Below are 26703 nucleotides of genomic sequence, written 5' to 3'. Positions count from 1 at the left end.
AAAATCTTCTGAGATAGAGGAGTTTCCCACCATGACTCTGGCTAGAGGCATGGGACCTAGGAATAGTAATTGTGAGTGTATGTTATTTCCATTTTTTATGGTAGGGAAACTGAGGCACAAAGAGGTGTTGTGACTGGTCTGAGACAGCTGCAAAGAGAACCAGACTCTTCACTTGTACTTTAAGCACTTGACAAGGCTCTCTTATTTTTTTTAACAAACACACGAGCCATTCTTTGAAAAACAGCATTTTAATGGGTCCTGCAATAGTGGGGTAATTATTTAGACTATTTTGATTTTTTTAGTCTATATGAATAATACTAGTTTAGTCTCTAAGAGAATGAGTATAGGAGTGTTACTATCAGACTCCCCTGGAGAACTTCCCTGTATCAGATGAATCTGCACCGGTGTAAAACAGGTATAGGTTGTATAATCATTTCCTATGCCAACTACTTCTCCAACCACCACCTCTGCATAAGGAGAAGATAGCCTTGCACTTGTGATGTCCTGAGGCAGGAGGAGAGGGGGATGGTGGAACTGAACTATCTTAATCCCCTGGTTGTATAAATTGTGGAGTTTAAACTAGCCGTGGAAGTTGGAGTAGGCCCCCTGCTGGTCTGACTTTCACCAGGACCAACCTGCTGGGGTTCAGAGTGCCATACAGGGGTCACTGCAGCTACCACTGTCTACATCATCCACTTGTAGTGGAGAATCAGGGGCAAAGCAAATAAAATTGTAGTCAAGTGAATAAGCTTTAAAAGTGGATCTCAAACACTGTGCTATTCCTTTTGCATCACTCCATTTCTATCCCTCACTCTTTCTTCTTTCCCAGCTTTTTATTGTCTATAATGTTCCTGTCTTTCCAGGTGTTTCCACTAGAAACTCTGATGTTACCTTTGACCCTCAATGTCCTCTCTCCATACACATTTCTCATGTTGCTAAATATTAGAAATTTCGCCTTCTAAACACTTCACATATCCACAAGTTTCATACTTTTGATACAGCAAAAATACTGCCCATGTGCCTCTATTTCTGCAAAGATGAGTATGCTAGTTTGTCAAAAAACCTCTGTTTGGCCACTTCACTTGGTCCAATACCATGCACCAAGTCTACAGTGTTTTGCCTCATTGTTCACCTACCTCATCTCTCTTTTCTTCACTCCACCGACTTTCCTATCTATTAGCACCGCTCTAACATTCTCACTCTAACATTTAAATTTATAGCCAGAAATGCCTCCTTCCTCCCTTCTCGCTCTTAATCTCTATCTTCCCATTTGATCTCTTTGTTCATCTTCCTGTGATCTTCATACTGCTATCCATTTTTTCTCACTTCTAGCCCCACATCACTCTGACTCTCCTCTCTTTATTTTTCTGAATCTCTTTCTCATAAGGTAATTCATTATCTGTACACTGACATTTGATAGTATGTAAAACAATAAAATATGACTAATACGTTTATATTAACTGCAGATATTACCTTGTACTCAGTCACTTATTTATCTGAACAACCACCAACGTGCAAAGCGGCATAACCTTATTTAACTGATTTAAAAAATGACACTGTATGAAAGTTATAAATCAGCCATGTATAATCCACAGTTGTAAACACTCTTGAGCCACAGCCATTACTTACCTCCTCCACATGTTACAGTACACGGGAAGAACTCTGTCTGTCTCCACTGATGACTTATGGGTTGATAGAAAAAGAACTGAACCACACTGTCTTTTGGGGCAGTATACCTGGTCTAAAGAGATTTCCATTACAACACATTTGTATACTGTATGCCAATATTCATGACATTTCACAACATAACTCATATGTAATAATAATGCAGAGAGCTATTTGGCAATAAGGCAGAAAACCACACAGAAATCTGGAGCAATACAAACAGAAGTTTCTAATAATCAAACATTTGCATGTTGCCTTTTTCAAATTATTCTCCTGTAATTATGTAACAGTGCTGAGAAGCCCCTCTGGCGATTTTTCTTCCCTTGCTGGCCAAGCTCCTGGGATGTGCCCTGCTGCTTTATAGCATTATAGGCTACATTTTCAAAATTCCGTGGCGAATATATGGGTCTAGAACTTGAACTGAATACGGGGCATACAGATCAGGTTCAGATAAGACATTGATCAAATTGGATGTGCACACAATATCTGAGGTGTAAAATATTGTGCATTAGTGTATTTCTACAACATGCAAAACCAATGGCCTGCATCGAAGTGGAGTTAGGACATAGGATCATTTGGCCTCAGTGTTGTTGTAGCTGTATTGGTCCAAGGATATGAGAGAGAGACCTGAAGAAGAGTTCTGTGGCGCTTGAAACCCTGTCTCTTTCATGAACAGAAGTTGGTCCCATAAAAGATACTACCTTGTAAGATCATTTGTCATTTTCAATGGAAAAAAACTATGAGTACCTTCCTTTGGGTACAGGCAAATTATTGATATTTTTGTGCACTTTTAATAGCTGCACAGAGTCAGCCTGTGACCTGGGCAGATCAATAACTAATAACCTGGTATAATCAGCACTTGGATGGGCAACTCCAAAGGGTACATCTATGCTTGATAAAAGACCCACGGCATGGCTGTGGCTGTCCTGCGTCAGCTGACGGGCTTGCGGGGCTCAGGCTGTGGGGCTATAAAACTGCACAAGGTGGGAGCCCACACATCTACACTGCAATTTTTAGCCCACGCTCTGCAAGCTCAAATCAGCTGACCCACACTCTGAGAATTGGTGCTGGGGTTTTTATTGCAATGTAAAGATACCCGAAGGGAAACGTGGGGTGCTGCCGAAAGTGAGGCTGTTGCTTCAGGAAGTGGCAGTCGTCCCTTTGATTTAATACTGAACCAATGCTACATCGTTTTGCCAGGGAGCATTGCAACACCATCTGTTGGATTACATTCAGAACAGAGATCCTGGTTGCTTGGGTCATTAATGATCCCATGATGCTTTACGCTACAGTAAGGCTGTTAGCCCCAGAGTCTGGCCAAATTTCAGTTTGGCTCGTTATATTCTGCCCATCTAAATTACTTCCGCAGCTTTAGTTAGACAGAATTTCTCCTTCCCTTTGCTTCCTAAACTCTATTGTTGTGTTTGCTGCATGCTGTAAAACAGCTTCTACTTTCTACCCTAAAGTAGGTAAAAGAATATCTATATATAATTTGTATTGTACTTTGGCATCTTGGGGATGAAGTGTGCCCTATAAATGTAAGACATTATTTATAAATTAAAACATGACAGGCTCCAGTCATTCGCCTTAGCTACTAAATGCTTTTCTAGGGCTTCATTAGAAAGATCAGAATGCTGAGTCCTATCTGGGCCCATATCCACACAGGAATAATACCTACAGGATCTTCACAAAGAAATGAAAGTGTCAAGCTAATAGGAGTCAGGCTTTGTCACCAACAGTGAGAGCTAAATTATCTATCCCCATTTGAGCAACAGTCTTATTTGAAAAGTAGCTTTAAAAAAAAATAAATCACAATTTTGTTCTGCTGTCAAGGACGGAGGCTGGGAAATTTCAGTGCAGGGACCCTGACTGTAGAACGGGCTTCCCTTGCATGATCCACCAAAGACAGAGTTTAAAAATCTTCAGAGCATGGAAGAAGGCACATCTTTCATATTAGACATTTGTTTGATTATGGATGATGTTTCCTGGGGAAAATCTTAATTTTTATGTTGGTGGATAGTTTAATGTAAACACTGTTTGGTTTTTTTCAGAGGTGCATATGCCATTGTGATTAGTGCATAAAAAAATCATAGTAATAACAATAAAAATAATTGGAAGCCATAAATGAACTGTATTAAAGCTTAGTAATTTTCCTTCCCTCCTGGGAGTTACGTGTTATGCACTTAGAACTTTTGGCATCGTCTTCAAAGAAAACATTATTTTAAACTCAGAAAGGCATTTCATTCCTTATACATATTACCCAAAATGGGAGAGAAAATTTCCAGGAACCAATCAGCCAATGGCAACTTATACAGAAATTATTTGAGGGTGCAGTGAAAGAAAACAATTCAAAAAAAGAACAAACATTTTTCAGTGTATCTTAAATTTGGAATGTTTTAATAGTTAGGGAGACAAGGTGAGTGAGGCAATATATTTTATTTACTTCACCCACCTTGTCTCTCTAATATCCTGGGATAAACATGGCTACATCACCACTGCATCCTATTAATAATTAGGATTATTTACCTTGCAATTAACTCAACCTAGACAAGCATAGAGCTCAAACCACTACAGAGAGGAAATGTTTAGAAATGCTAATAACTTCCATTTTCAAAACGGGCAATTAAAATCAGAGTCCATAAAAATACAGGCCCGTATGTTTGAGCATACCAAATAGGAATGTACAAATAATGCATGTGCAAATATGCACATACATTTATCACCATCTTCATAGTCCCCTGCTTGACCCAATATTTATTAGAAGGCATGCTTTCACCCAGTGCACAAAGGCCCATAGAATGTTCTTTACATTTAATTCCTGTAGAAAAAACCTTGCCCACACTCCTAAAAATGTAGTCTTTAATCTCCTGATTTGCACCGACCTGAATTTGTAAATCTGATGATTCTGGGAATCTTCAGACACAAAATTCAGTCTCTTAAGAGAATGAAGCTAGGATTGTTTCATATTATTTTGGGGGAGGGGAAACTCACCAATCCTGCAGTTTCTTTATTAACTTGAATTATCTCATATCAGGGCTATAACATGGCTTTGAAATGAAATCATGTGAAATTCCCTAGTTTCAAGTGAATTTCACTTTGAGAATTTAAGTTTATTCAAACTTTTAAATTTAAAACAAAAACTAATATGTGTGCTCCCTGATACCTCCCTTCTCTTCCCTTCCCTTGTGAGATAAACAGGCCCTAGAAAGCTAAAAAGATTAGACCCAACTAACCTGCTTCTTCCAGTTCATCTCAGTCTTGCCTTTCTGATATCTGTATGCACCATTCAATCCCCCCTTTTAATATACATATATCTACTTTTAAGATAGAGCACTAAATTCACCACCAGAGTGAATGCCAGAAAAAGTGTTTACAGCATCTTGTGCCATTGTAAATAATGGTGGAGATCCTTAGGAATGGACAAGGTTCCCATAATGACTGGAAGAAATTAGTTGCATCTTTCCTTGTGTGAAAACTGTGTGTAAAATCCTTCACCATTCTCAGTGGCTTATTCAAAGCTGATAAGGTTCTGACTCTGCAATCAATCAGGTTTGTGCACACAGACTGCTGCACTTATGCAGACCTCCACTGAAGTCAATGGAAATACATACAGGAGTGTGCCCATGCGGATCTGACTGACGTATCAAGGCCATAGTTCAGTGCTATATGCAGTGGTCCATTAGAACAAACATATAAAGAACAAGGGAATATACAAATTGCTTTGTAACTATAGCACAGTTGCATACACTTAAGTATAACATCTTCACTCGCCTTTGCTTTACATCCCAATATACTTCAAATATATTGGCAGACACAGCTTACAGCATGCCTAAACACATATCCTACCTTGATAATGAAATCTGCTCCCAGAGGTCCTTGAATTTTTATAGTTTCTCTATCCAAGCTCTTCTGAAATTCAACAGTTGTGTTTTCTACGATAAATATTCCAGGGACATTAAAGCTGTGTTCTCCCTGGTCTCCCTGCAGTGTCTTTGACTCAATAACTAACAAATAAAACATATAATTGATTAGGTCAAACAGAGTATATTTTTTATTTTCAAGTAAGTCAGAAAGCAATTTGAACAAATCATGACTTGCAAGAAGGAGTAGGTGTGTGCATAGGAAAATTGCATGAGCAGAGAACACTTCAGCTTTTATGATGTAGGATGATATATACATTCATGAAGTAGTTCGCTCAGCATTCTTTGGACACAATAATTATCTGCCTGATCATGCCATTCTTTTACATGGGATATAAAGAGAAGTACTGTTAATACCATTTAACACAAATCAATTGCCTCAATATTATGTATTAAGCGATAGATTCAGTATGACAAACTGCAGGTGTTGATACAAACATTTACATCTTGAAGTTTCCACTATCAATGGACAACCACCTCAATATCTTTACCCTTCTAAGCATCTGAAAGCCATAACATAATTCTGAATATTTACTATGTTAACAAAGAGTTAGGCGAGTAGGGATGTCATATTCTTGGAACAGGTGATGATAAAAACCTTTCCACTGCTATTTTGCATTCTTTAGAAACAGAGTAAGCCAGTAAGCTACAATTTCCAAAATACAGAAAAAACTCCCACATATTGACTGTCCTATGTTGTCCGACACTGGATGAAAAAGATATTAAGGAAGGAAAACTTCTGGGCACCCCATAACATGGTACGTGCCAGTGCTGAAAGGTAATATTGAATGCATGCGTTGGAATCAGGGGTTGCCTACGCTCTTATTGAAGGGGTGTTTCAGAGTAAGGCATGGTCTACGCACAGATTTTGTATTGCATAACTATGTCAGTTATGGAAGTGATTTATAATGAAATAGTTATACCAGAACAACCCCTATCATTGATGCAGTTATACTAGTTTAAGGTGCCTTATACCAGTAAAGTTTATTCCTCTTCCCATACTGGAATAGCTATACCAGTATACCAGTATAAGAACCTTTATGAAGTTACCTTTATGTCCATATGTGGGGAAGCTGTACTACCTTATATATAGCATTACAGTTAAAGCAATACAAATTGTGTGTGTAGACAAGCCACAAGAGATCAGACTGGAGGAATTAAGGGATCTCAGTCATTTCTCCCTACTATCTTCTTTAAAATGACTTTGGATAAATCACCTCTCAGTTTTTTCTGTCCAAAGTGCCAACTTCTCTCCTCCACTCCGAACATCTTAAAGGATAAAGCAATTATTTTGCAACATAGAAATTTGTGTTTTTTTCAAGAAATATGCAAAGGACAATTGATGTTCCTAAACCACATTTTTGTCACATATTTGTACATTTGATGGAGTGCCTATTTCCTTTCTTTAGTGACCTATGTTTATTAGTGAAAGTAGGCCCTTAACCAGGCTAGAAGGGTCCTGTCAAAAGCATCCTTTCAGTCCAGTTATGACAGAGGAAAAGTAGTCGTCATAGGAGAGGGCAAATTGGTGGACAATGAATGTTTCAGGGAAAAGAAAAGGCAATTGTTTAACGATTAGTAACTGAATTTATATAATTCACTCCTCAGCACTCATGAGTTGGTTTATCAGCCCACTGAACAATTAAGAGTATCAGCAGCAAAGGGACTATGGGTCAGTGTAGTTGAGGACCTGTCTTCATAATCTCCGACACTGAATGGATTCTGTAAAGTGTCTCCCATAATGCCTGGTGAAGGTGCTACTAGAAGCCCAAGATAGAGTCTTACAAAATACCCAGGAAGAAGAGCATTTGCAAGAGTCAACTGAGAAATCTGGATAAGGTACAGTGGACCAAATCCATCACTGGTCCACTGAAAGCAGTGGAGTTAGAACAGGAAATAATTTGGCTCACTACATCTAGACAGTAAAAATAAAAATATTTGCTTTAAGGGATATAGTTAATTAGTTAGATTTCTTTAAAAAGAATTGACATCATTTAAATAGCTTTTTGAGCCATTCTAAGCCTTAATGAGATAATAGAATCTGCCCTTTTGGAGACTTGGTGGACATGCAAACAAAGCTTCAAGACTTACTTTGAAATAGATGTTAAGATCTATGTTTACTTTGTGGGTTAGCAGATATGTTTTATATGATAAAAATTAACTCTTTAAAATAATATTTTTAAAAGGCCTCTTGGTGACAAGAGCCTATACCCTTCACGAAGAAATGTAGTTTATATGCCACAGTAAATATACTAACTCTTCCCAATCTGGAGCCTTGGATTAAAATCATGAATAAATCCCAAAATGAAATAAGTGTCGAGAAATTAACCTATTTCTTAATTTACTAGTTAAAAAAATCCCTTTGATTCATAGCCATTTTCAGATTCTGTTTTAGAAAGACCTGGGAATGCAGTGGTGTCTAGGTTAGGAATCAGAAAAGGAGTACTTGTGGCACCTTAGAGACTAACCAATTTATTTGAGCATGAGCTTTCGTGAGCTACATCTGATGTCATCTGATGAAGTGAGCTGTAGCTCACGAAAGCTCATGCTCAAATAAATTGGTTAGTCTCTAAGGTGCCACAAGTACTCCTTTTCTTTTTAGGTTAGGAATGAAGTACATAGACAGAACCGTGTAAGGAGATTTTTTTTAAATCAGAGCCTATAGCATGACTGATTCACACAAATTCCCATAAGTCACACAGAAATGGCAAAAAAAAAAAAAAAAGGGATGGATAATAAAAAGGATACTTTACAAAATACATACCTATGTTCAAGAGGGATTAAAGGTAGCTTGTTAAGGCACTTTAAAATATTACCAAATCCAAGCATTTTGGTTAAAGTTTTCTTCAATATGGATATAGACAGGGTCTGATCCTGGTCCCATTGAAGTGGTTTGAGTTTTGCCATTTACTTCAAAAAGAGCAGGAACAGACCCTTAATTCCTAATCCCATTACTGAAATAAGATCCAAGGGTGTTAAATTACTCTCAGAGACTGTACAGGAGCAAGGAAAGCTGAAATTATGCTAAAATTGCCTTAAAATACAGGGTTATATTAAATTAAATTTTAAAAGGTTAGTCTAAAATACTGGCATTTTACAGGTTGTGGAATTTTGATGGCTATCTAGGCACAAGGCAGGAAAGTGTTGTCATTTGGTGCAATAAATTCTGTACTGTATCATACAATAAAACTTTTTGTTACTGTACTTATTATACTCAAATTATTTAAAGAGTTACTATTTTGCTCATACTTACCCTGATCATGTGACCAGCATTGTCTCAGGGGAGTTTCCTGCAGAAGCCAAACTTCTAAAACCAAGCTAGGAGTTGACTAATAGACTAGCTGTAAATTTCAACTTAATTTCTGTGGCAGTGATGCTCTTGGACTGTTAACACTAGAGAATTACCTAGATCATAAATAAAAGTAAGGAAAATGGCTATTGGACACTCCTTTTCACGTAAGAGATGCATTCCTGAAGCAGCCTCTCTCATTTTCTAATCTCTTTTTAGACTCAAAAGTAGCTTCTTGTATCCCTAACCAAAAAAGGAGACATACAGTTGTCACTTTAGAAGAAGCAGTCATATCCTTGAACAACTACAGGTGTAAAACTGTATAAAATCTGTATTAATCTAACCAGTGCCCACCAAATGCTTTCTAAAGATTGTATTCTACTCTTCTAATGGATAGAACAGTGAGGGTATCCTGTACATGCTTTGATAGAAATTTCAGTAAAAGAAACTCCTCCAAAAAACAATTCCAGCATGGTCATGGGTTAGAAATGTAGCATGAAGTTGAATATAATTATTTTGAGAGCCATCAAAAAAGTGATCAGAAATTAAAAAGACCCATTTTCTAAGCAATTACAACCAGGAAGAGATAAGAAATAACCACAGAGAGATCAACAAATATTTTATAAACTTTAACTCTTATTTCAGTTTCTCTCTCATGTCTTTTCCCAGCTATTATTTTTATTTGAGTATTTTTCCTATAATTTCGGGAAAAGACTGTGTGCCACAGGCTTCAGAGATACTGGTACATTTTGAGGTTCACTTCTGCTAAGAAAAAGACAAAAACCTATTTATGGGTAGCAGTGACTTTTTTATTTTTCAGGAACTGAGTACATGGCTACACTAGAGAAATTCATTAAGGGAAATTGCTGAGCACTTGCAACTCTTGATCTAGTCAATGGGAACTGCAGGTTTTTAGCACCTCTCAGAATCAGGCCTTAGAAGAGCATAAAAAAAGACACCCGAGTATCAGAGAAAGGCGTGAGACACCTGAAGGTTAATCCATCCAGGGAGCTGAGCCAAATCAGTATGTTAACGTTTCCAGTCTCTGAGCTTTTCTTAATAAAGTAATTAAACACAATTTACAAAAAAGGTCAAATGGAGAATACTGGCTAGGAACTGACAATCTGAAAATACAGTGGGTCAAATTCATCCTTGGTGCAATGCCAGCAAATGTAATTAAAGTCTACAGAGCTACACCAGAGAGGAATTCAATGTGTTTAACAATTTGTAAGATACAGCTGTGCAGAGACAGTCTGTATTTCAGGGGCAGGTCTCTGCTGAACTTAGAACTAGCTACTCAGATTTTCCAAGGAAATGTGTCACCCAGTGAGATGAAGAAGTGTTCCACAGTACAATAGATAACCTTTGCTGCAATATATTCTCACTCAGCCTAAGCCACTGCTTGTCATCTTAAGCGTCCCATACAGAGTAAAATCAAACAACTGACATGTAACATTATAACGTTACCTCTGAAAACACTTAGGTAAAACACTGAGGATTTTTTTTTTCAGGCTACCATCTACGCATCTGGAAATATCTACAAATAACCTTCCAGGGGCTTCAGCAAATGGCTCTCTGAAAAACAAATATTTAGAATAGCCCTACATTTACCACTCACATCTAGAGAGCTGTGTGTATGTATATAAAGTTACTACCCACATAGACTTCGATTGTGAACCCCCTATTCCTATTGGGGAACAATTACCTGCCCAAGTGCTCCCACTGATTTCAATACAGTAAGTAACTGCTAGCTGAGAAAAGAGTCCACAGGGAATGGTAGGAAAAGAGTTCACCAAACACTCACCCAAAACTCAGAAGAACTCTGAGCCCTGTGCTCCTGCAGAAGTGGGAAGCTATACCTCCAGAGCATGCTCCCCCAGCCCTGACCCATGGAAGCCTTTCAGGGTGGGGAGCGGAGAGTTCCAACTTCAGAGAGTCAGATGGGGTAGGAAACCCAGCTGGGCTCCTACAGATTCTCTCCTTGACAAACCCCTGAGGAAAGCAGACCAAGTTTATACAGGCAAAGGCTGAGTTAACCTGTTTTGGTGCCTTAAGGGTTTTATCAAGTATGCTGAGGACCCAGGGCTGTACTATCTTGTGCTGTTTCCCTCTTCACACCGTAGAACCTCTCTTTCCAGAGGGGAATTTGTGGGGCTAGCTGTGGTTGTGGGATCCCCTGGAAAAATGGCTCCCTGTGCTTTCAGAGGCAGGCTACAGCCCTTAGGGCTCAGCAGCACAGGAGCCAGTACTGATCAGCAGCTCTGCAGTGGCTTGGGACGTTCACAAGGAAGCCCTGTGTGGATCTCCCATCTTCTGCGTAGATATTAGGAGAATATGTTGGTTAAATAGGGGGAAATCCATAAGTGATGGCTATTCCATGCCCAACGTAAGGATGCGCAGGAAATTCTACATGTTAAATTAATGGAGTTTCCTCTCCTCTGCATAGACTATTCTCACATGGGGGAAATGGGACCCTGGAATAAAAGCAGCTATTCTTTTCCAATTATAAACTGCATACTACTTCTTTTAATACTAGCCAAGAACAAAAACAAATATTTGTATGTATGGCTAAATACTTAATAGCTCAACTAATGCAAGTAGCATAATCTAAAGTAGAAATCTACATAAGGGGGAAAAGATACAGCATCTTTCAGTTTCTTCTAGTTAAGCTCACTCTCCCAAAGTTCATGAACTCAGTTATCTAGCATTAGCCACTTGTAAAAATATTAGCTTCTGGTTTTCCTGTTTCTTCTGCAGGAGGATTATTTTCAGAGGACTCTCTTTCTTCTTTTGATTCTAAAGCTCTTTAAACAACTATTAGAAAACCCATAATTTATTCCAAAACAAAACAAAAAATGTTATTTCATAAACCAATCAGGTGCAAAGTGACAATGCTGTTGCCTGTTGCATTATTCACAAAAGGCGGGCATTAAAAAGTGAGGCTATGAGAACTGTAAGCTCCCGGGAACAGGGACTAGGGTTTCTTATGTGTTGCATCCGATGAAGTGAGCTGTAGCTCACGAAAGCTTATGCTCAAATAAATTGGTTAGTCTCTAAGGTACCACAAGTACTCCTTTTCTTTATGTGTTAGTAAAGAGACTAGTGAAATGGAGTCCCCTCCTGATTGCTTCATAATATGTCATACATCTTAAACTATTCATAAAATAAACAAAAAACGTGGACTCTTTCCAGCATGCTTGGATACCGACAGAAAACCAATTTTGTGGAGCACTTTTTTGTTTGGAATTTGCTACCTGCTACATGAAAGACCAAATTTTAGTCTATGAATCACCATGACAGCTGTGCTATTCTGGGACAATGCAGATCACAGAGACCAGGATGAAACATGTGAAAGCTGGGGCATAGCATTCTCTGTCAAGGAGACCCAGCTGTGGAACTATCTTCTAGAGGAGATCAGGCAAATCCAAAGTCTGATCATCTTTATGAAATGCTGCAACGCCTTCTTCTTTGAGAAAGTCTTTCCACCATAAGTGGCAATCACAATTCAAAACCCCCTTTTATTCCCAAACCTCTCACAATTCTTTTCCTCTCCCCTCTCTGCACAAAAATGTACCCCAAACAGAGTTCTGACTCCCTAAAAGGGAGAAATGCCAGACTCTATGAAGTCCACTAGAAACAGGGCTACTGCTATTGATTTTACATAGAAGGCGCTCAGACACTCTGACATGGGTGGCAATAAAACTGAGAGAGAGAGAGAGAATCTACCCCAAAACAAACCGACAAAAGAGCCTGAAATAACAGAACAGTGTCTGGTATTTTAAATAAGTCTTCCTAAAATTCTGCCCATAAGTATGCGAACACACTCCCATTGAAGTCAATAGAGTTGCATGAGAATAACAGAGTAGCATTTGGCTCTGTCATTAAGTGACCTTTACAACATCAACACACTTCAGTCACAGGAGGGGGTCAGGCAGATTGTTCAGTAGCATATTTCCAAGTGTCTCTACTGTAAAGATTTGACCACAGAGTGAGAAAAATTGTTGTTTCTGCCCAGCACTCACTTTTTTCACTTTTGTCATATTTAAGATTATAAGTGAAATGAATGTGGAGTGTGAGCTAATGGTTTAAATGTGTCTGACTCCTCCCAGATTTGCAGAGGGATTGGCTGGGGAGAGGGTAAGAGGAAAAAAAGTAGCCTCCCTTAAGCTTTCTACCCCAAAGGTATGTCTAGACTGCAGCTGGGAGTGTGCTTCTCAGCATGAGTAGACAGACACTGGCTAGCTCAACTGGAGCTAGTGTGCTAAAAATAGCAATGTAGCTGGGGAACATTGGCTCCACTGGATTCATTGAAGATGAGGCAACAATCAGCTCCCTTCTACAAGTACTAACAACTAAAACAGGCTAAAACAAAATCAGAGAACAATAGTTCTGCTATGAACTAATCATGATCACTGCATTAAATAGCTCTTGCAACATTTTAAAAAAGCAATATCATTTATGTTGACAGAAGTTTCTGTTTTGTAGACAGTATGGGAGGAAGAATAGCTTATTTTATACATTCATGAAACCTTTCGAAGTTACACTCAGGGGTTACATTAATGTTCTCAGCTGCAAAATTTAAACCTAATGTCATTTGAAGTTCTTTTAAATAAAACCATGATGACATTGTCTTAGACCAGTGGTTCCCAAACTTGTTCTGCTGCTTGTGCAGGGAAAGCCCCTGGCAGGCCAGGCTGGTTTGTTTGCCTGCCATGTCCGCAGGTTCGGCCGATCACGGCTCCCACTGGCCGTGGTTCGCTGCTCCAGGCCAATGGGAGCTGCTGGAAGCGGCAGCCAGTATGTCCCTCAGCCCACGCCGCTTCCAGCAGCTCCCATTGGCCTAGAGCAGCGAACCGCGGCCAGTGGGAGCTGCGATCGGCCAAACCTGCCGACGTGGCAGGTAAACAAACCGGTCTGGCCCGCCAGGGCTTTCCCTGCACAAACAGCGGAACCACTGTCTTCGAAGAAACACATGATACACGGAGGCAAAATATGTTTAATTCTCACTGTTTACACTTCTCACAGAAATAGAAGTCCTTTTAATGATCATGATTCAGACTAATAGCCCTAAAATATTTTAATTTCACTAATAAAATATTGTTTGAAATATCAGATTAAAAAGTTTATTTCATTGTCTGCGAGGATGTTCACACTTTCCATTTAAATGATAAGTTCGATATGGAAAAACTGCTCATTTGTAAAGAAATGAATTCTAAGTAATAACCACAAATGTAACCAAGAGCCACCCGGAAAACATTTGAAAATAAATGCTTCACAAAGGCACCAAACTCTTGATGAAAGGTGGGAAACACACACAAAGATTTTATACATCAGTTAGAGAGGAAATACCACACACCTACATCAACTGTTTGGGGAACCTGTTGAGGTCGGTGGTGAAAGAGGGACAGCCACAGTAGCAAGTGAGGGAGACACTAGGTAGCTTCTCCTCCTTGGAGTCTCTGGCACCCACTGGCCAGCTGTGGGAGAGGGTGCTTATTTGGCCAGTGTTCCCCATTTCCCAGGATTAAACCCGGTGCGGGAGCCACGTGGAGTCTCCTCTGGCTTTGTTCCAGGATAGGCTTTTTGTAAGTTACTTTACTAGTTTTCTTTGCATTCTTTAACTTTGCTCAGACTTTGTTTTTTCATTTATTTATTTTACTGAGCAGCAGATTTAGGGATGTGACACTGCTCATACACTTAGAGTTAAGCATGTGCATAAGTGCTTTGATGAATCAAGGGCAGAATGCTCAACACCTTTTGCAGGATCAAGCCCTCAAAACTTCATGGTCAGTCATTCTTTGGCCTCTATGCTAAGACTGCCAAGAGAGGTACCTATTAATCCCAGCTGTAATAATGGTAGGTTTTGTAACACATATCCATGAGGAACTAGTCTGAGATCACGTTACTCATTTCACAGAGGCCATGGAACCCATTTTGGGTCATTATCAGCCTTTTCTGGGTTTGAACTGGTGACTTGGGCTCTAAATCCGATTACCAGTCGTCTCTCTCTCTCTCTCAAAGATCTGTAAATAGTGCCTATTACTGGTGTATATAAGTGTGGTTGATCTAAATCCCATTCAGTCCTCCACTGAACACAGTTTTGATGGAAGTTTTTCCAAGTCTCGTGAACAGTGTACTTTATTTTAGATACTCTATACAAGAATTCTTCTATAGTTCAGCATTATAAAGAAACCAAAACTACACATATATTCATACCATTGTGATTTTTAAACCAACTTCTTTGAAAACAAGCCAAAATCAATGTAATGTTAATGTTCTGTATGAACAATTTGGGTTGAAAATTAAAAAGGGGAAGAGGAATCAAGGCTTTGACCTTGCCAAAACACTTCAAGTTGGATGCACTCAGATAAAAGTTTCTGGTTTTATTCTCTGTCTAGTAATAATATATAAAACTGTTCATACCAAGGTGTGCTGGTCCTTTCAGTGTAAGTCTCACACTGCGGCTCCCATGAGGTATAGCAATCACAATTTCTTCCCCTAGGAAAATTAAGAAACTGTTTTAGAAATCATCTTGCACCAGGGAATTATCACATCACATAACTAGACTGAAAACTGTCAAATGTGTCTCAGAAAATATTTAACAGGTTCCACAATTTTTCTATTAAAAATAATGTGTTATTTTATTAAGTATAATACACCAAGTCTGTTTGCTGAGCTATGCAGCTATTAAGACCTACATATGGACTTGTAAATCTTTCCTGCTATTGGTAAATTATTTTCTATTAACAAAAACAACTAAAATGTCAGTAGTACATTAAGTACATATTTATTCTTTGTTGTCCTAGTTTTATTTCCTAATCACTGGACAGACTTAAGGGATTTGCTAAGTTGTGTTTCCCCTGGCAAACCTTACATACCCCCAGCTGTTCAGTTTCATTTTGCCCACACCTCATTTCCTAGAGCAGGTCACAACTTTAATAAGTGGCAGGATTTACAGGAAATAAATCATCTACATAACACTAACCCTTAACCAATTACAGACCAGTTAAGAGAAAATTATAACAAGGTCTGCTTGTAACTTGCAATATAAGATCATTCCTTCCAGGAACAGTCCCAAGTTAAAACTATAAACCAAACCAGCATCAAACAGGACAATCCAACAGAAAAAAGCTTTTGTTTGCCTGAAATACCCCTTAACAATAATCACACTTAACACATATATAACTATTTTTATCTGTAGATCTTGGGGGGGCTTTACAAAGGTGGGTGGGTCTTACTACCTCCATTTTATAGATGGGAAACCTGTGATTTACCCAAGGTCCAATGGCAAACCAGTGGAGAAGCCAACAGACCATGGGGTCTAATAATTCTGGATACTGGGCCTCTCCACTCCATCATGTGCCACACCAAAGAAGGAGGAAGAGTCAGTGTGCAAAAGGGATCAACACTGTCCTGAGTTTTAAACCCCCATAGGTTCTGGAAGGGAGGGGGATGATGCCACAGAGACCTGACAGCCCCTAGACCTTGCCCCTTTCCACATCCATCATGTTCCAATCCAAACATCATAAAGCCGCAAACCCATTTCTGCACAGATCAACCACATTGGCCAATATCTACCCAGAGACACTCTCTGCAGACACATCCCATACAGGTTAATCTGTCCTTTAAATTACCTACAATAACACCCAGGTGCTATTAGGTTGCATTGAAGTAGGTTTCTACATCAGAAGTCCATGAAAAAATGTAGAGAGAGATGGAAGATAGACTAATCCTACTTTCATTTAATTCAATAGGAAGTTTGCCATTTGATTCAATATAAACAGCGTCAGGCCCTCAGAAAGTTAAAAATAATGTAGCTGAGGCTAAAGGAATGGTGAAAATCTGATAAGGCTTGCTAGCCCAGTGCCTTGAGAGACCAAAAAAACATAACTTTTCTTTCGCAAAAGAAGAACAAATCCTGCAAAGTTATCACAAAACCATGAACATAATGTAGGATAAACACATTTTACATTTCTCCTAGCAAACTGCCCTGGTATTGCCAAATACCCAGAGGAACAGTAAAGTCTCATATTCAATCACTCGATTCTGTAGATAAGTCTACCCTTATGCTATGTGTTTGATGAGATGGATTTCACTGTAGTGGGTTCAAGAAAATAATGGTAACCTATTCACTGAAGTTCAGTGGTACATTGCTTCAGAAACACTCACACAGTATTTTGAGAATATTTGGGTTATAATTTTTACCTAAAATAATTGAAGAATTTTTTCTTTCCATGTGAAACGAGGCCTTTTTACAGTAGATGCTAAATTATCAGTTTCGGGTTTACCTCTCCTTAGCATAAAGTATAAAATGCTTCCAAATGTTCAGGATACTTCAAGCAAACACTGCAATTATTTTCTTCTGAAATAATCACCTTCTTACATTACAGTTTTTATATTTCCAATCTCTAGGAAGGTTATTTAAATATAACCATTTATTTTGGACATAATGAAATGTGATCCTTATTAATTTCATATATAAGTATTCCATCAGCGTGCAAAATACTACAGTCAGAACCATAATACAGCTAAGGAGCCCTGGAAAACACATTAACTACTCAGCCACTTAATATCTCTTTGCTTCTTGGTTTTTCATCAACTGAATTACAATCAATAGCCAAAAGGTAATGAATGACTATACCTTTAAATACAATGAAATAACTGCTGAATTCGGGACTAGGCATTACGGTGATACAAATAATAAACAAACAATAATAAGAGCCCTCCAGCATTAGAAACAAGACAGGTTTCCAGGGGCCTGTCTGACCCCACTTAATCGATGACTCTACCTCTCCTTGTAAGCCAAACAGACCCTGGTCAGGGCACACAGCCTCTAAGAAGGGTTTGATCCTGGAAAGCACTGAGCACCCTGAGCCACTGGTTTCAGTGAGACTTTGGGCGTAATCTGTGAAGTGCCTCAAAGTGGCAAATTTGTAGGGCTGTGTGCTAGGGGTGACTATAACTCTGGTCTTTTAAGAGGGTCAAGGGCCGATCACAGGGTGACACTGGCCCTAAGAGGGAAGAGGCCAGTGCACCTGTGACTGGTCAGCTGACCCCAACTGGGGCTCAGAAGAGGGTCTGGGGGCCCTAGAAAGGAGGATACCTGGTTAGTCAGAGACCTAGCAAATCACAGCGTGAGGGAACCAGGAAGGGGCAGGTGCGACCCAAAGGAGAGAGAAGCAGCAAGGAAGACCTGCCAGGAGTTACTTGGCAGAGGCTGAGTTTGGAAGCAGAGCTGTAACTGAGTTGGAGGAGTTTGGAGAAAGCTGTTGGTAAAAACTGACCAAAGCTGGGGACCCCTGATTAGGAGGCAGCTTGGGCAGTGGCCCCAAGGTAAAGGGGAAGATCCAGCTTGGTCACAAGAAGCCAACTCTGGAAGCAAGAGGGTTGTTGCAGGAGGGTGGATCCCCTGAACAGGGGTATGACTCCCAGGCAGGGAGGTTTGCGGGAGTGGAACCATGCAGGATGAGCAGGCCTGAAGCCTTGAGTGAAGGGCACTGGGAAGACTGGTCAATCTCAGTCAGGGAGTCCTAGAGAGTGGTGCCCTGGATCAGAGGCCAAAGGAACTGAGAACAAGTGCTGCTATTGACTCTTGCTGGTGATGTCTGTGGAGAGAGGAACAGGAAAAAGGTTTCTTTACTGTGGCTACTGGAAGTTGGTTTTACTACAAGGTTTGGGGGAAGTATTGCACTGGTGCATGTGAATAAATTATGCCCAGAGGCAGGCTTTGTATCAGACACAAAGAAATAATGTTCCTTTGCACTGGCCGTGGAAAGGGGAAACTAAGACAGGCACGCTTGTCATGCTGCGGCCTGCTGAAGGAGGGTGCTCCAGGCAAAGCCACCCTATGACTTCTGCCATTCTGCCCCCACTTCACTAGTCTAGTTCAATCAAGTAATCCTGAAAGCTCCTGTTTCACATTCCTTCAGCAGAACCTCCGGCATATTCCACACTTACTGCAATGTTCCCTGGTATGGCCCAAAGTTCTGGTGGGGGTGCTCAGTTTGCTACCATGCTACTTGGGAAGGCTGGCACCACAACAGGACTTTGCTTGCCTTGTGGGAGACAAAGTGGGCATACACAACAATGTATTGGACCAGCCCAGCCACTACTGCTGCTCAAAACAATATTTCCAGCTGCCAAAGAAAAACTGAGGAGTTTGAAAATGGGACACTCCCAGAGGCAATGATGAGCTGAGACTGCATTCAGAAACTCAGGCAAATGTTCACTCTTACCAGCAACAGAGGCAAATTTCAGGATGAGCAAGGACCATCAGTGTTTCTGTGGCGAATGCAAGGAAAGAACTTGATGCTGCTTCTCTGCTGGGCCTGAGCTACTCCTGGATATCACTGGGCCAAGCGTAATGCTTGTATGCACAAACAGGGCTCCTTTTCCTGGTGTTGGAAGCCTTCCTACACCAGTGGTTGCCCTGTATCCAGCCAACAAATGAATTAGTTAGAGAAGGCCCTCAGGAAATGGGCACATTATAAGTGGCTTCCCAATTCATATTATGATCATGGACAATAATGCTGGCAAGGCATAGCAGTGTGAGCTTTTGGATTGTAAGCTCTCTGGGGACAGGACCATCTTTTGTGTTCTGGGTTTATACAGCACTTAGCACAATGGAGTCCGGGGCTATGACTAGGGCTCCTAGGCACTACAGTAACATTAATAATGGAGGGGATGAGCGGATATGGAAAGAGCTAGCCTAGGTAGCTCCACATCAACCGAGAATTCCCCATGCCATGGGAATCCTTAGCTACCTCTGCCTTTAGGGGAGCTTTATATCAGTGCAAAGGGAACTTAGCATGAGCCAAGATCTGGCCCCAAATCTAACAATTTAAAAAGTCTCTGGTTCTCACTGTAAAGTACATACTCCACATGCTTACTGGAACACGAGCCCTTGTATTTCCAAAGTGGTGTGCAGTGGTTTTTCAGTGGCACAGTTCCCATTAAATCAATGGGACTCCTACTGTTAAAAGCATACAAACGCCTATAAAAATTTAAGAGGAAGTGGCTACTCCAGGTTCTGTACTTAGAGATTCCAAAACCATTTTTATACTATTTCTGTATCTTTGAAGGTTAATTAGTAGCTTTTCTCTACAGCTGAAAATCAAATGAGCCAAAAATCATAACACTACCATGCACGAAAGCTGGAAAGAAATGCCTGGCATTAGGTCACCACCGTTCCCATTAAAAACCAAGGCACACATGACTAGCATCTTGTATCTCCTGCCTGAGACTGCTTATTTTATGGACTCCTGTTTTTTTAAAGTCATCATTATCCTGCATCTTGCTGCGTTGGAGTAATATTCCACCTTCTGTCGTAGCTCAAGGACTGGTCATGATCCTCTGTCAAATATCTCAAACACACACAATATTCAGATGCACGTAATAAATTTGGCACTCACTTTTCAGCATATTGGATCACTTCAATTTTAGATGATAATTTAAGATGATCCTGTGGGAGTTTGGACATTGGATTTCAGAAAGAGCCTCAGCGACAGTAAGATCACAGCCAGATTCCCCTAGGACTGAAAATGGGGGAGCCACATTCCTGAGCCCCCTCTGAGACTGTTATGCAAATACAAGTGAGAACCTAAAATACATCCTTATCTTCATCAGCCTCCCAATATATGTGATGGAACAATGTAGTCTCTCTCCTGTCTAATTATAAAGCAGACTTACAAAAGGCTCCTAGAATATTCATGCTTTCCTGGAATGCTTTTCCAAAGGGAGTTGCATGAAACACTCTTATTACAAACTTGAAGACTGGGGCAGAGAAAGGGTGGCATGACACAATGCAGTAAAGCTGCTCAATTTAAGTTGGTCCAGCCCAGCATAGTTAAAAGTTAAATACATTGTGAGTGGAAAAGTGAACTCACTACAGGCTTGTCTACAGGGGAAGCTAGTGTTGTAAATTTAAAGCACAGCAGCTATTTGGCACTAACTCCCTATGTGGACACTCATATTCCCACACTAAAAATGCCTTTGTGCCATTTAGCCTAGTTCACTTCAACATGTACTAAAGCTAAACTGCAAAAAGGTTCTCTCAGCGTAGAATAAGGAAGTGCCCACACGCGGAGTTCATGAGTAGCTATTGGACTTCAAAATCACAACCTAGTTTTTTCACGCTAACTTTCTGTGCAGACAAGCCTTAACATTGAAACATTTATGGCAAGTTTTATAAAATAAAAAGGATAATGAATCATTAGAGAGAGGAAAAAAATCAGCTGAGACTGGTGCCACTCAAGACGATGAAATACCAGTTGCTGACACTTCTTCTAAGCTAATGTTGGATCTCCAAGCAGAATCCCCAGAGATGTCCTAGAGTAGGGGATGGGGTGAAATTACATAAATCACAGGATAGCACCAACATTTGGGAATGCCGTTATATTTGCGTAGCCTGCGGCAGAAGCTTAAGTTATTGTAGCTTTAGGGTATTTGTTAGGATACAGCCTTTGAGTCAAACACATATGACTGGTTTAAGGCAAAAACCAAGATGATTCTCATGCTGCCTTTGGACAGTGACTAGACTGTTGAATAGTTGCTGAAATTATTAAAAATATTGTTCCTATAAAGGACACTAGATAAATGAAACTCCATAACTCCTATGAGCTCATGAATGGAAGTTCTAATGTCACTAGCAATGACTCCACATCAAGTAAGGCATGAATCATGCGCAAGACTGGAACTGGCTGTCGATTGTGCATTGGAGAATACAGACTACTTCTGCAATCTCTCCTCTTTCACATATATATATATATATATATATATATATATAATCTTTAACATTTATATAGCATTTTGCAATAATTAGGTGACTATTAATCCCATTTTTCACCGATGGGGAAACTGAGGCAGAGAGAGGTTAAGTCACTGCAAGTCACTGGCAGAGATGGGAACAAACCCCAGGTGTCTTGAATCCCAGTTCCTGCATCCAAGTCTGCGAGAAATAAATACTGAAGGTTTTATTTTTTCTATCTTTGTCTTATCAGAACCTGATAAATTTAACAAATAAAAGCATTGCGAGTGTTTGTTTTACTAAATCCTAACTTGATTGTTTAGGGTGTATCTTATTTAAATAGCTCGGCAATATGAATATTAAGTATCCTATTGCAATGCACATCCAAACCGCATATTGCCTATGAATGCCAGTACTTCACCACATCTATGGTGCTATGAAGGTGCAATCTCTGGAGTCAAATGATTTGAACAGCAGAGACCGCAAGTCTGCTTTTCCCCTCTAGTAGCTGTCTGGAAATCTTGGGCTTTTTGTTTGCTTATAGCTTTTTATAGATCACATTATCCGCCTATGCTATAAAATTATTATTATAAAATTACACCCACAATTATTCCCTGTAACTACAGTATGAAGGCAAAGATAACCCACTTCACAGTATCACTGCCAGTTATGTCAACCAACAAGCAATTTATAGTCAGGTTCTAGCCAGTGACCAGTGTGCACATCACTAGCCCACGTTCCTGTGCGCGTTTTACTGTTATTGTCATCATTTCACTTTCATGTTGCATCTTGTCATAAATTAGATAGCTCACTGGGGCAGGGGCCACATCATCCTGTGTGTTTGTACAGAGCCTAACACATTAAGGGTGCCTGAGCCTGACTGAGGCCTTTGGGTGCTACTATAATAATAATAATTAACAGAAGAAGAAGTCCAACAGAAATATTACATGGCTGTGCATTCATGGCCAACACCACTTGGGACCTTGGCATGTTGGGGCACCATTATCTTAACCAAAATCAAAACCCAAGATGAGTAGAAAAATGGTCTCTTTCTGGCAGGGTTTAATCCAGTTGCCCTAACCTAAATTAATAGTTGTATAAGAGCTTCCAATCAGCTCCCATTGCAATAAAATACACCAGCCCCCAATACTGTCCTAACAACTTTCTCTTGATACAAGCTATTGCTGGGCGCTATCCAACTTGTTATCAGTCCTGGCTCTCACCTCTGTATTCTAAGTGATGCCCTAGCCTGGATCACACTTTACTTTGCGGAGGCAGTGAGGCCATTACATTAGTAGAGCAAGTTACATGATGCCTGCTACACTGCTCTGATTGTGTCTGATTACACTCGAGTACATGACATGTCTTTACAGAGGAAAGCTGGACAAATATAGAAGTGTTTGCTTTCCTTCATTTGACTTACTTTCTAGACCATACCCTGCTCAGATTACTTACGTGAGTAGTACCACTGACTTATGTGGGACTACTCACAAGAACCAGCCATGCTTTGGCCCTTTATTTTCAGTTCAAGCAATGTCTCAGCTATCCAGCATAGGCAGACAACTTTTGGTGTAGCTCTTAATTCAAAGACAGGTTATTATTCAGTGTTCTTTTTTATTGCTATTTTTAATTGTTTGATAATCACCCAGCAGTGCAGTATTCTGAACAATACAGGAATAAAGACCACTGATCTGAATGAAAATGAATTGTATTATTATTATCCTGTGATATAGCCTTTATATTGAGATTATTGATTATTACTATTAAAAGCTGATCTACAAACAGAATATACAGCATAAATCATACTCAAATAACATAAAACAGGGGGTCTATATAGCATCCTTGCTTTCTGGTATTCTGTGGCAAGTAACTAGCTTGGCAAGTGAGCTCAGGCTCTGAGCCTGCAATGAACTCTGCACAGGTAGATCCTCACACCCATGGTGAATTTAATTGACACAGGGGTCTGCTTGCACTGACCTCATTGCCTAAGACTACAAATGAAAATACTTATTATATACTAAGCTTCTGTACTATGCAACACAGAGACACATTTAAAAAACAGGACAGACACTGTTGAGTTTGAGACCAAGCTTTGTTTTAGATCTACCAGAAGTATCATCAGCCTCTTTTATAGGGAATTTTAGCATAGGAGTAAGAATTTTTTCCAGTTAAAATTTGGAACAGAACGACTCAGGCTGTCACTTAAATCAACAAAACTCTCTCACTGAGTTTTATGAATAAAGACATACAATTAGCAGCCCATCAGGCAAATGGATCTCAGGGAAATGAAATGTACAATACACAATGGGATAGCCAATGTCCATAAACCAGAGTTTTTCTACACAAGCCAAGACAGATCAGGAAAGCAAGCAAGTCTCGTAAGTCCCAGAGTAATTCCAAACCAACCAACAAAAGCAACTCCGATTAAGAGAAAGTAATAGACTGTTCTTCCTTCACAGAAGTATGGCTGTTTAGAAAAGTCTGAATGGATTTCACTCTGTAGAGTTACTGGTTCATTCTCCATTTGGGGAGGGAATAAAGAAGAGAAGAAAACAGCTCATGCATTACACACAGTGAACAAGCCTTACATTCTAAAATGCGTTACACACACACACAAACACTCTTCTTCAGGCAACCACTTACAGAAACACAAAGTTCCTCTGCATAACAGACTACGTAATGAGAGCTGGTCAAATAGCACTGAACATTTTTTGTGAGATACTAAGTGAAATACATAATGAATTCTGGGGCACAATGTTTCCAAACCAATTATTTGTTTTGTATGAGTCAAGAACTCAAAAGTTAGAAAATGCCAGAATTAATGTTTCCTTAATTTGTCCCCGTTGAGATTATGTATTATGATATTGTGTTTAATTACATTATCATATGCTATTTTTTCCACAAGATCCCTTCTTCATTCAGTGCACACAATGGACAGTGCTCACTCACTTTTGTTTACTCCTCATTGTTCCAGGTCTTATTTGCTGCACACTAATTGAACCTGCTCTGAAGGAACTCCCTAGAAAGAAATTGATAATTCTGGAATTTCCTAACTTTTGAGTGCTTGAATTGCAACGTAATTATTCTCCTATAACACAGTTTTTGTATGTTTAACTTCCTAGGTTTTTAAAAAAGCAAACTGAAAAAAATTCCACACTCATGAAAAATGCCCATGAAACCCCCCCATGAAAAACACGTCATGGACCGTGAAATCTGGTGTCCCCCTGTGAAATCTGGTCTTTTGTATGCTTTTACCCTATATTATACAGATTTCACTGGGGGAGACCAGTGTTTCTCAAATTGGGGATCCTGACCCAAAAGGGAGTTGCGGGGGGGGGGGGGGTAAGAAGGTTCTTTTAGGGGGGTTGTGGTATTGACACCCTTATTTCTGCACTGCTTTCAGAGCTGAGCAGTCAGAGAGTGGTGGCTGTTGGCCAGGCGCCCAGCTCTGAAGGCAGCTCCCTGCCAGCAGCAGCACAGAAGTAGGGTGGCAATACCATGCCACTGTTACTTCTGCGCTGCTACCTTCAGAGTTGGGTGTCCAGAGAGCAGCGGCTGCTGACTGAGGGCCCAGCTCTGCAGGCAGCAATGCAGAAGGGTGGCAATACCATACCATGCCAGCCTTACTTCTGCGCAAGTCCTGATGGCAGCTCTGCCTTCAGAGCTGGGCTCCCAGCCAGCAACCACCGCTCTCCGCCTGCCCAGCTCTGAAGGCAGCTCCACCGCCAGCAGCAACACAGAAGTAAGGGTAGCAGCACCACAACCCTCCCTACAATAACGTTGTGACCCCCCCCCCAATTCCTTTATGGATCAGGACCCCTACAATTACAACACCATGACATTTCAGTTTTAAATAGCTGAAATCATGAAATTTACAATTTTAAAAATCCTATGACCGTGAAATTGACCAAAGTGGACCGTGAATTTGGCAGGGCCCTAATTATGTGGCATTATATTGATACCCATGTGGGTCATCAGAGGGGTGGAATCTTTAGATGCATTGCACAGACTTCAGCCTTTAAAGGAGTAACTAATAGCAGGACTGTAATAGGCCACCATGCTCCATGTGGAACAGCATGGGGGATGAGATACTTTGCCAGAGGGTTTCACAGATATGTGCTGACAGAAGAGGAATAGTGAGACTTAGGAATCTTCCATTCCAAGCTCTGGAGGGAAGTGCGCTCTAGTGGGCAAAGCCTCTTCTGGCCATTTCCTCTAAGCTTGACTCCTTCTGCCTCGTCCTCTTCAACCTGTCCCTGACCCAGTCCAGTCTCTTCCTCACACCTGTCTCTTTGTCCCAAGTCCTCTCGTTGATCGAGTCCCAGTCTCCACTCCTCTAGCTTCTCATCCCAGTACTAGTCTCTTTACTCAGCTAGTTCTATTCTTCGCCTCCAGGCTCACTGTCTGATTCCTAGTTTCTCCTCCTTCCCACACCCAGCTCAAGTCTCCTTGTCCAGCCGTTCCCAGTTTTTTCCTTCCAACTCTTTGTCCAATCTGTCTCTCCCCTCCCCACCCACTGGCTCACAGTCCTGGTCTCCCTCCCCAGACTTCTTATCCAATCTCAGTCTCTCCACCAAACCCTTTGTGGTTTCTTTTCCAAGTCTCTTTGGCCAGCCACTCACAGGTCTCCCCAGCTCCTTGTCAGATCTATCTCTCCCGCTACACTCCTGGCGCTGTTCTTTGCATTAGTTCATAGTCCAGTTTCCTTGTCCACCCAGCCCCAATCTCCCCTTCTCTCGCCAGCTCCACATCCAGTCTCATTGTTCTCCCCACAACAAGCCAACTGGGTCCCAGTCCCCCATATTTCCCTCATAGGCTCCCAGTCTTTCCCCTTCCTCCAGCACCCAGGACGAGTTTCTCTCTTCCTTCTCCCGTCCCAGTTTTACTAGACTCCTTGTCCCACTCTACTCCTTTTCCTCCCTCCAGCCTGGTTTCTGTCCCCAGGGGGTCATTAAGAGTACAGCAGAGACAGGCTTTCTGCTCTCAATTCCAATGCCCAGCCCCACCCTGTCCTCGAGCACCTGGAAGCGCAATTACAGGGAAAATCCTTCTGATCCACTGCAGCCTTAGGCTGGAGCATGCTA

At 40.6% G+C, this 26703-nt stretch overlaps 1 protein-coding gene across 1 annotated transcript in view; it reads right to left on the bottom strand.

The window, feature by feature from the left end:
- The window catches only part of ADAMTSL3 (ADAMTS like 3), a 274919-nt gene that overhangs the window by 76906 nt on the left and 171310 nt on the right, over positions 1-26703 (bottom strand). The window contains exons 8-10 of the mRNA XM_077828139.1: positions 15298-15372; positions 5512-5669; positions 1630-1741 (exon numbers count right to left, since the gene is read on the bottom strand). Of these exons, the coding sequence (XP_077684265.1) occupies positions 1630-1741; positions 5512-5669; positions 15298-15372 (345 nt within the window). The remainder of the gene's footprint in view (positions 1-1629; positions 1742-5511; positions 5670-15297; positions 15373-26703) is intronic.

The sequence above is a fragment of the Eretmochelys imbricata genome, chromosome 10 (genome assembly GCF_965152235.1).
Source record: "Eretmochelys imbricata isolate rEreImb1 chromosome 10, rEreImb1.hap1, whole genome shotgun sequence".
Lineage (NCBI taxonomy): Eukaryota > Metazoa > Chordata > Testudines > Cheloniidae > Eretmochelys > Eretmochelys imbricata.
The sequence above is the reverse complement of the archived record's forward strand: the minus strand, read 5'-3'. Positions and strand labels throughout refer to the sequence as shown.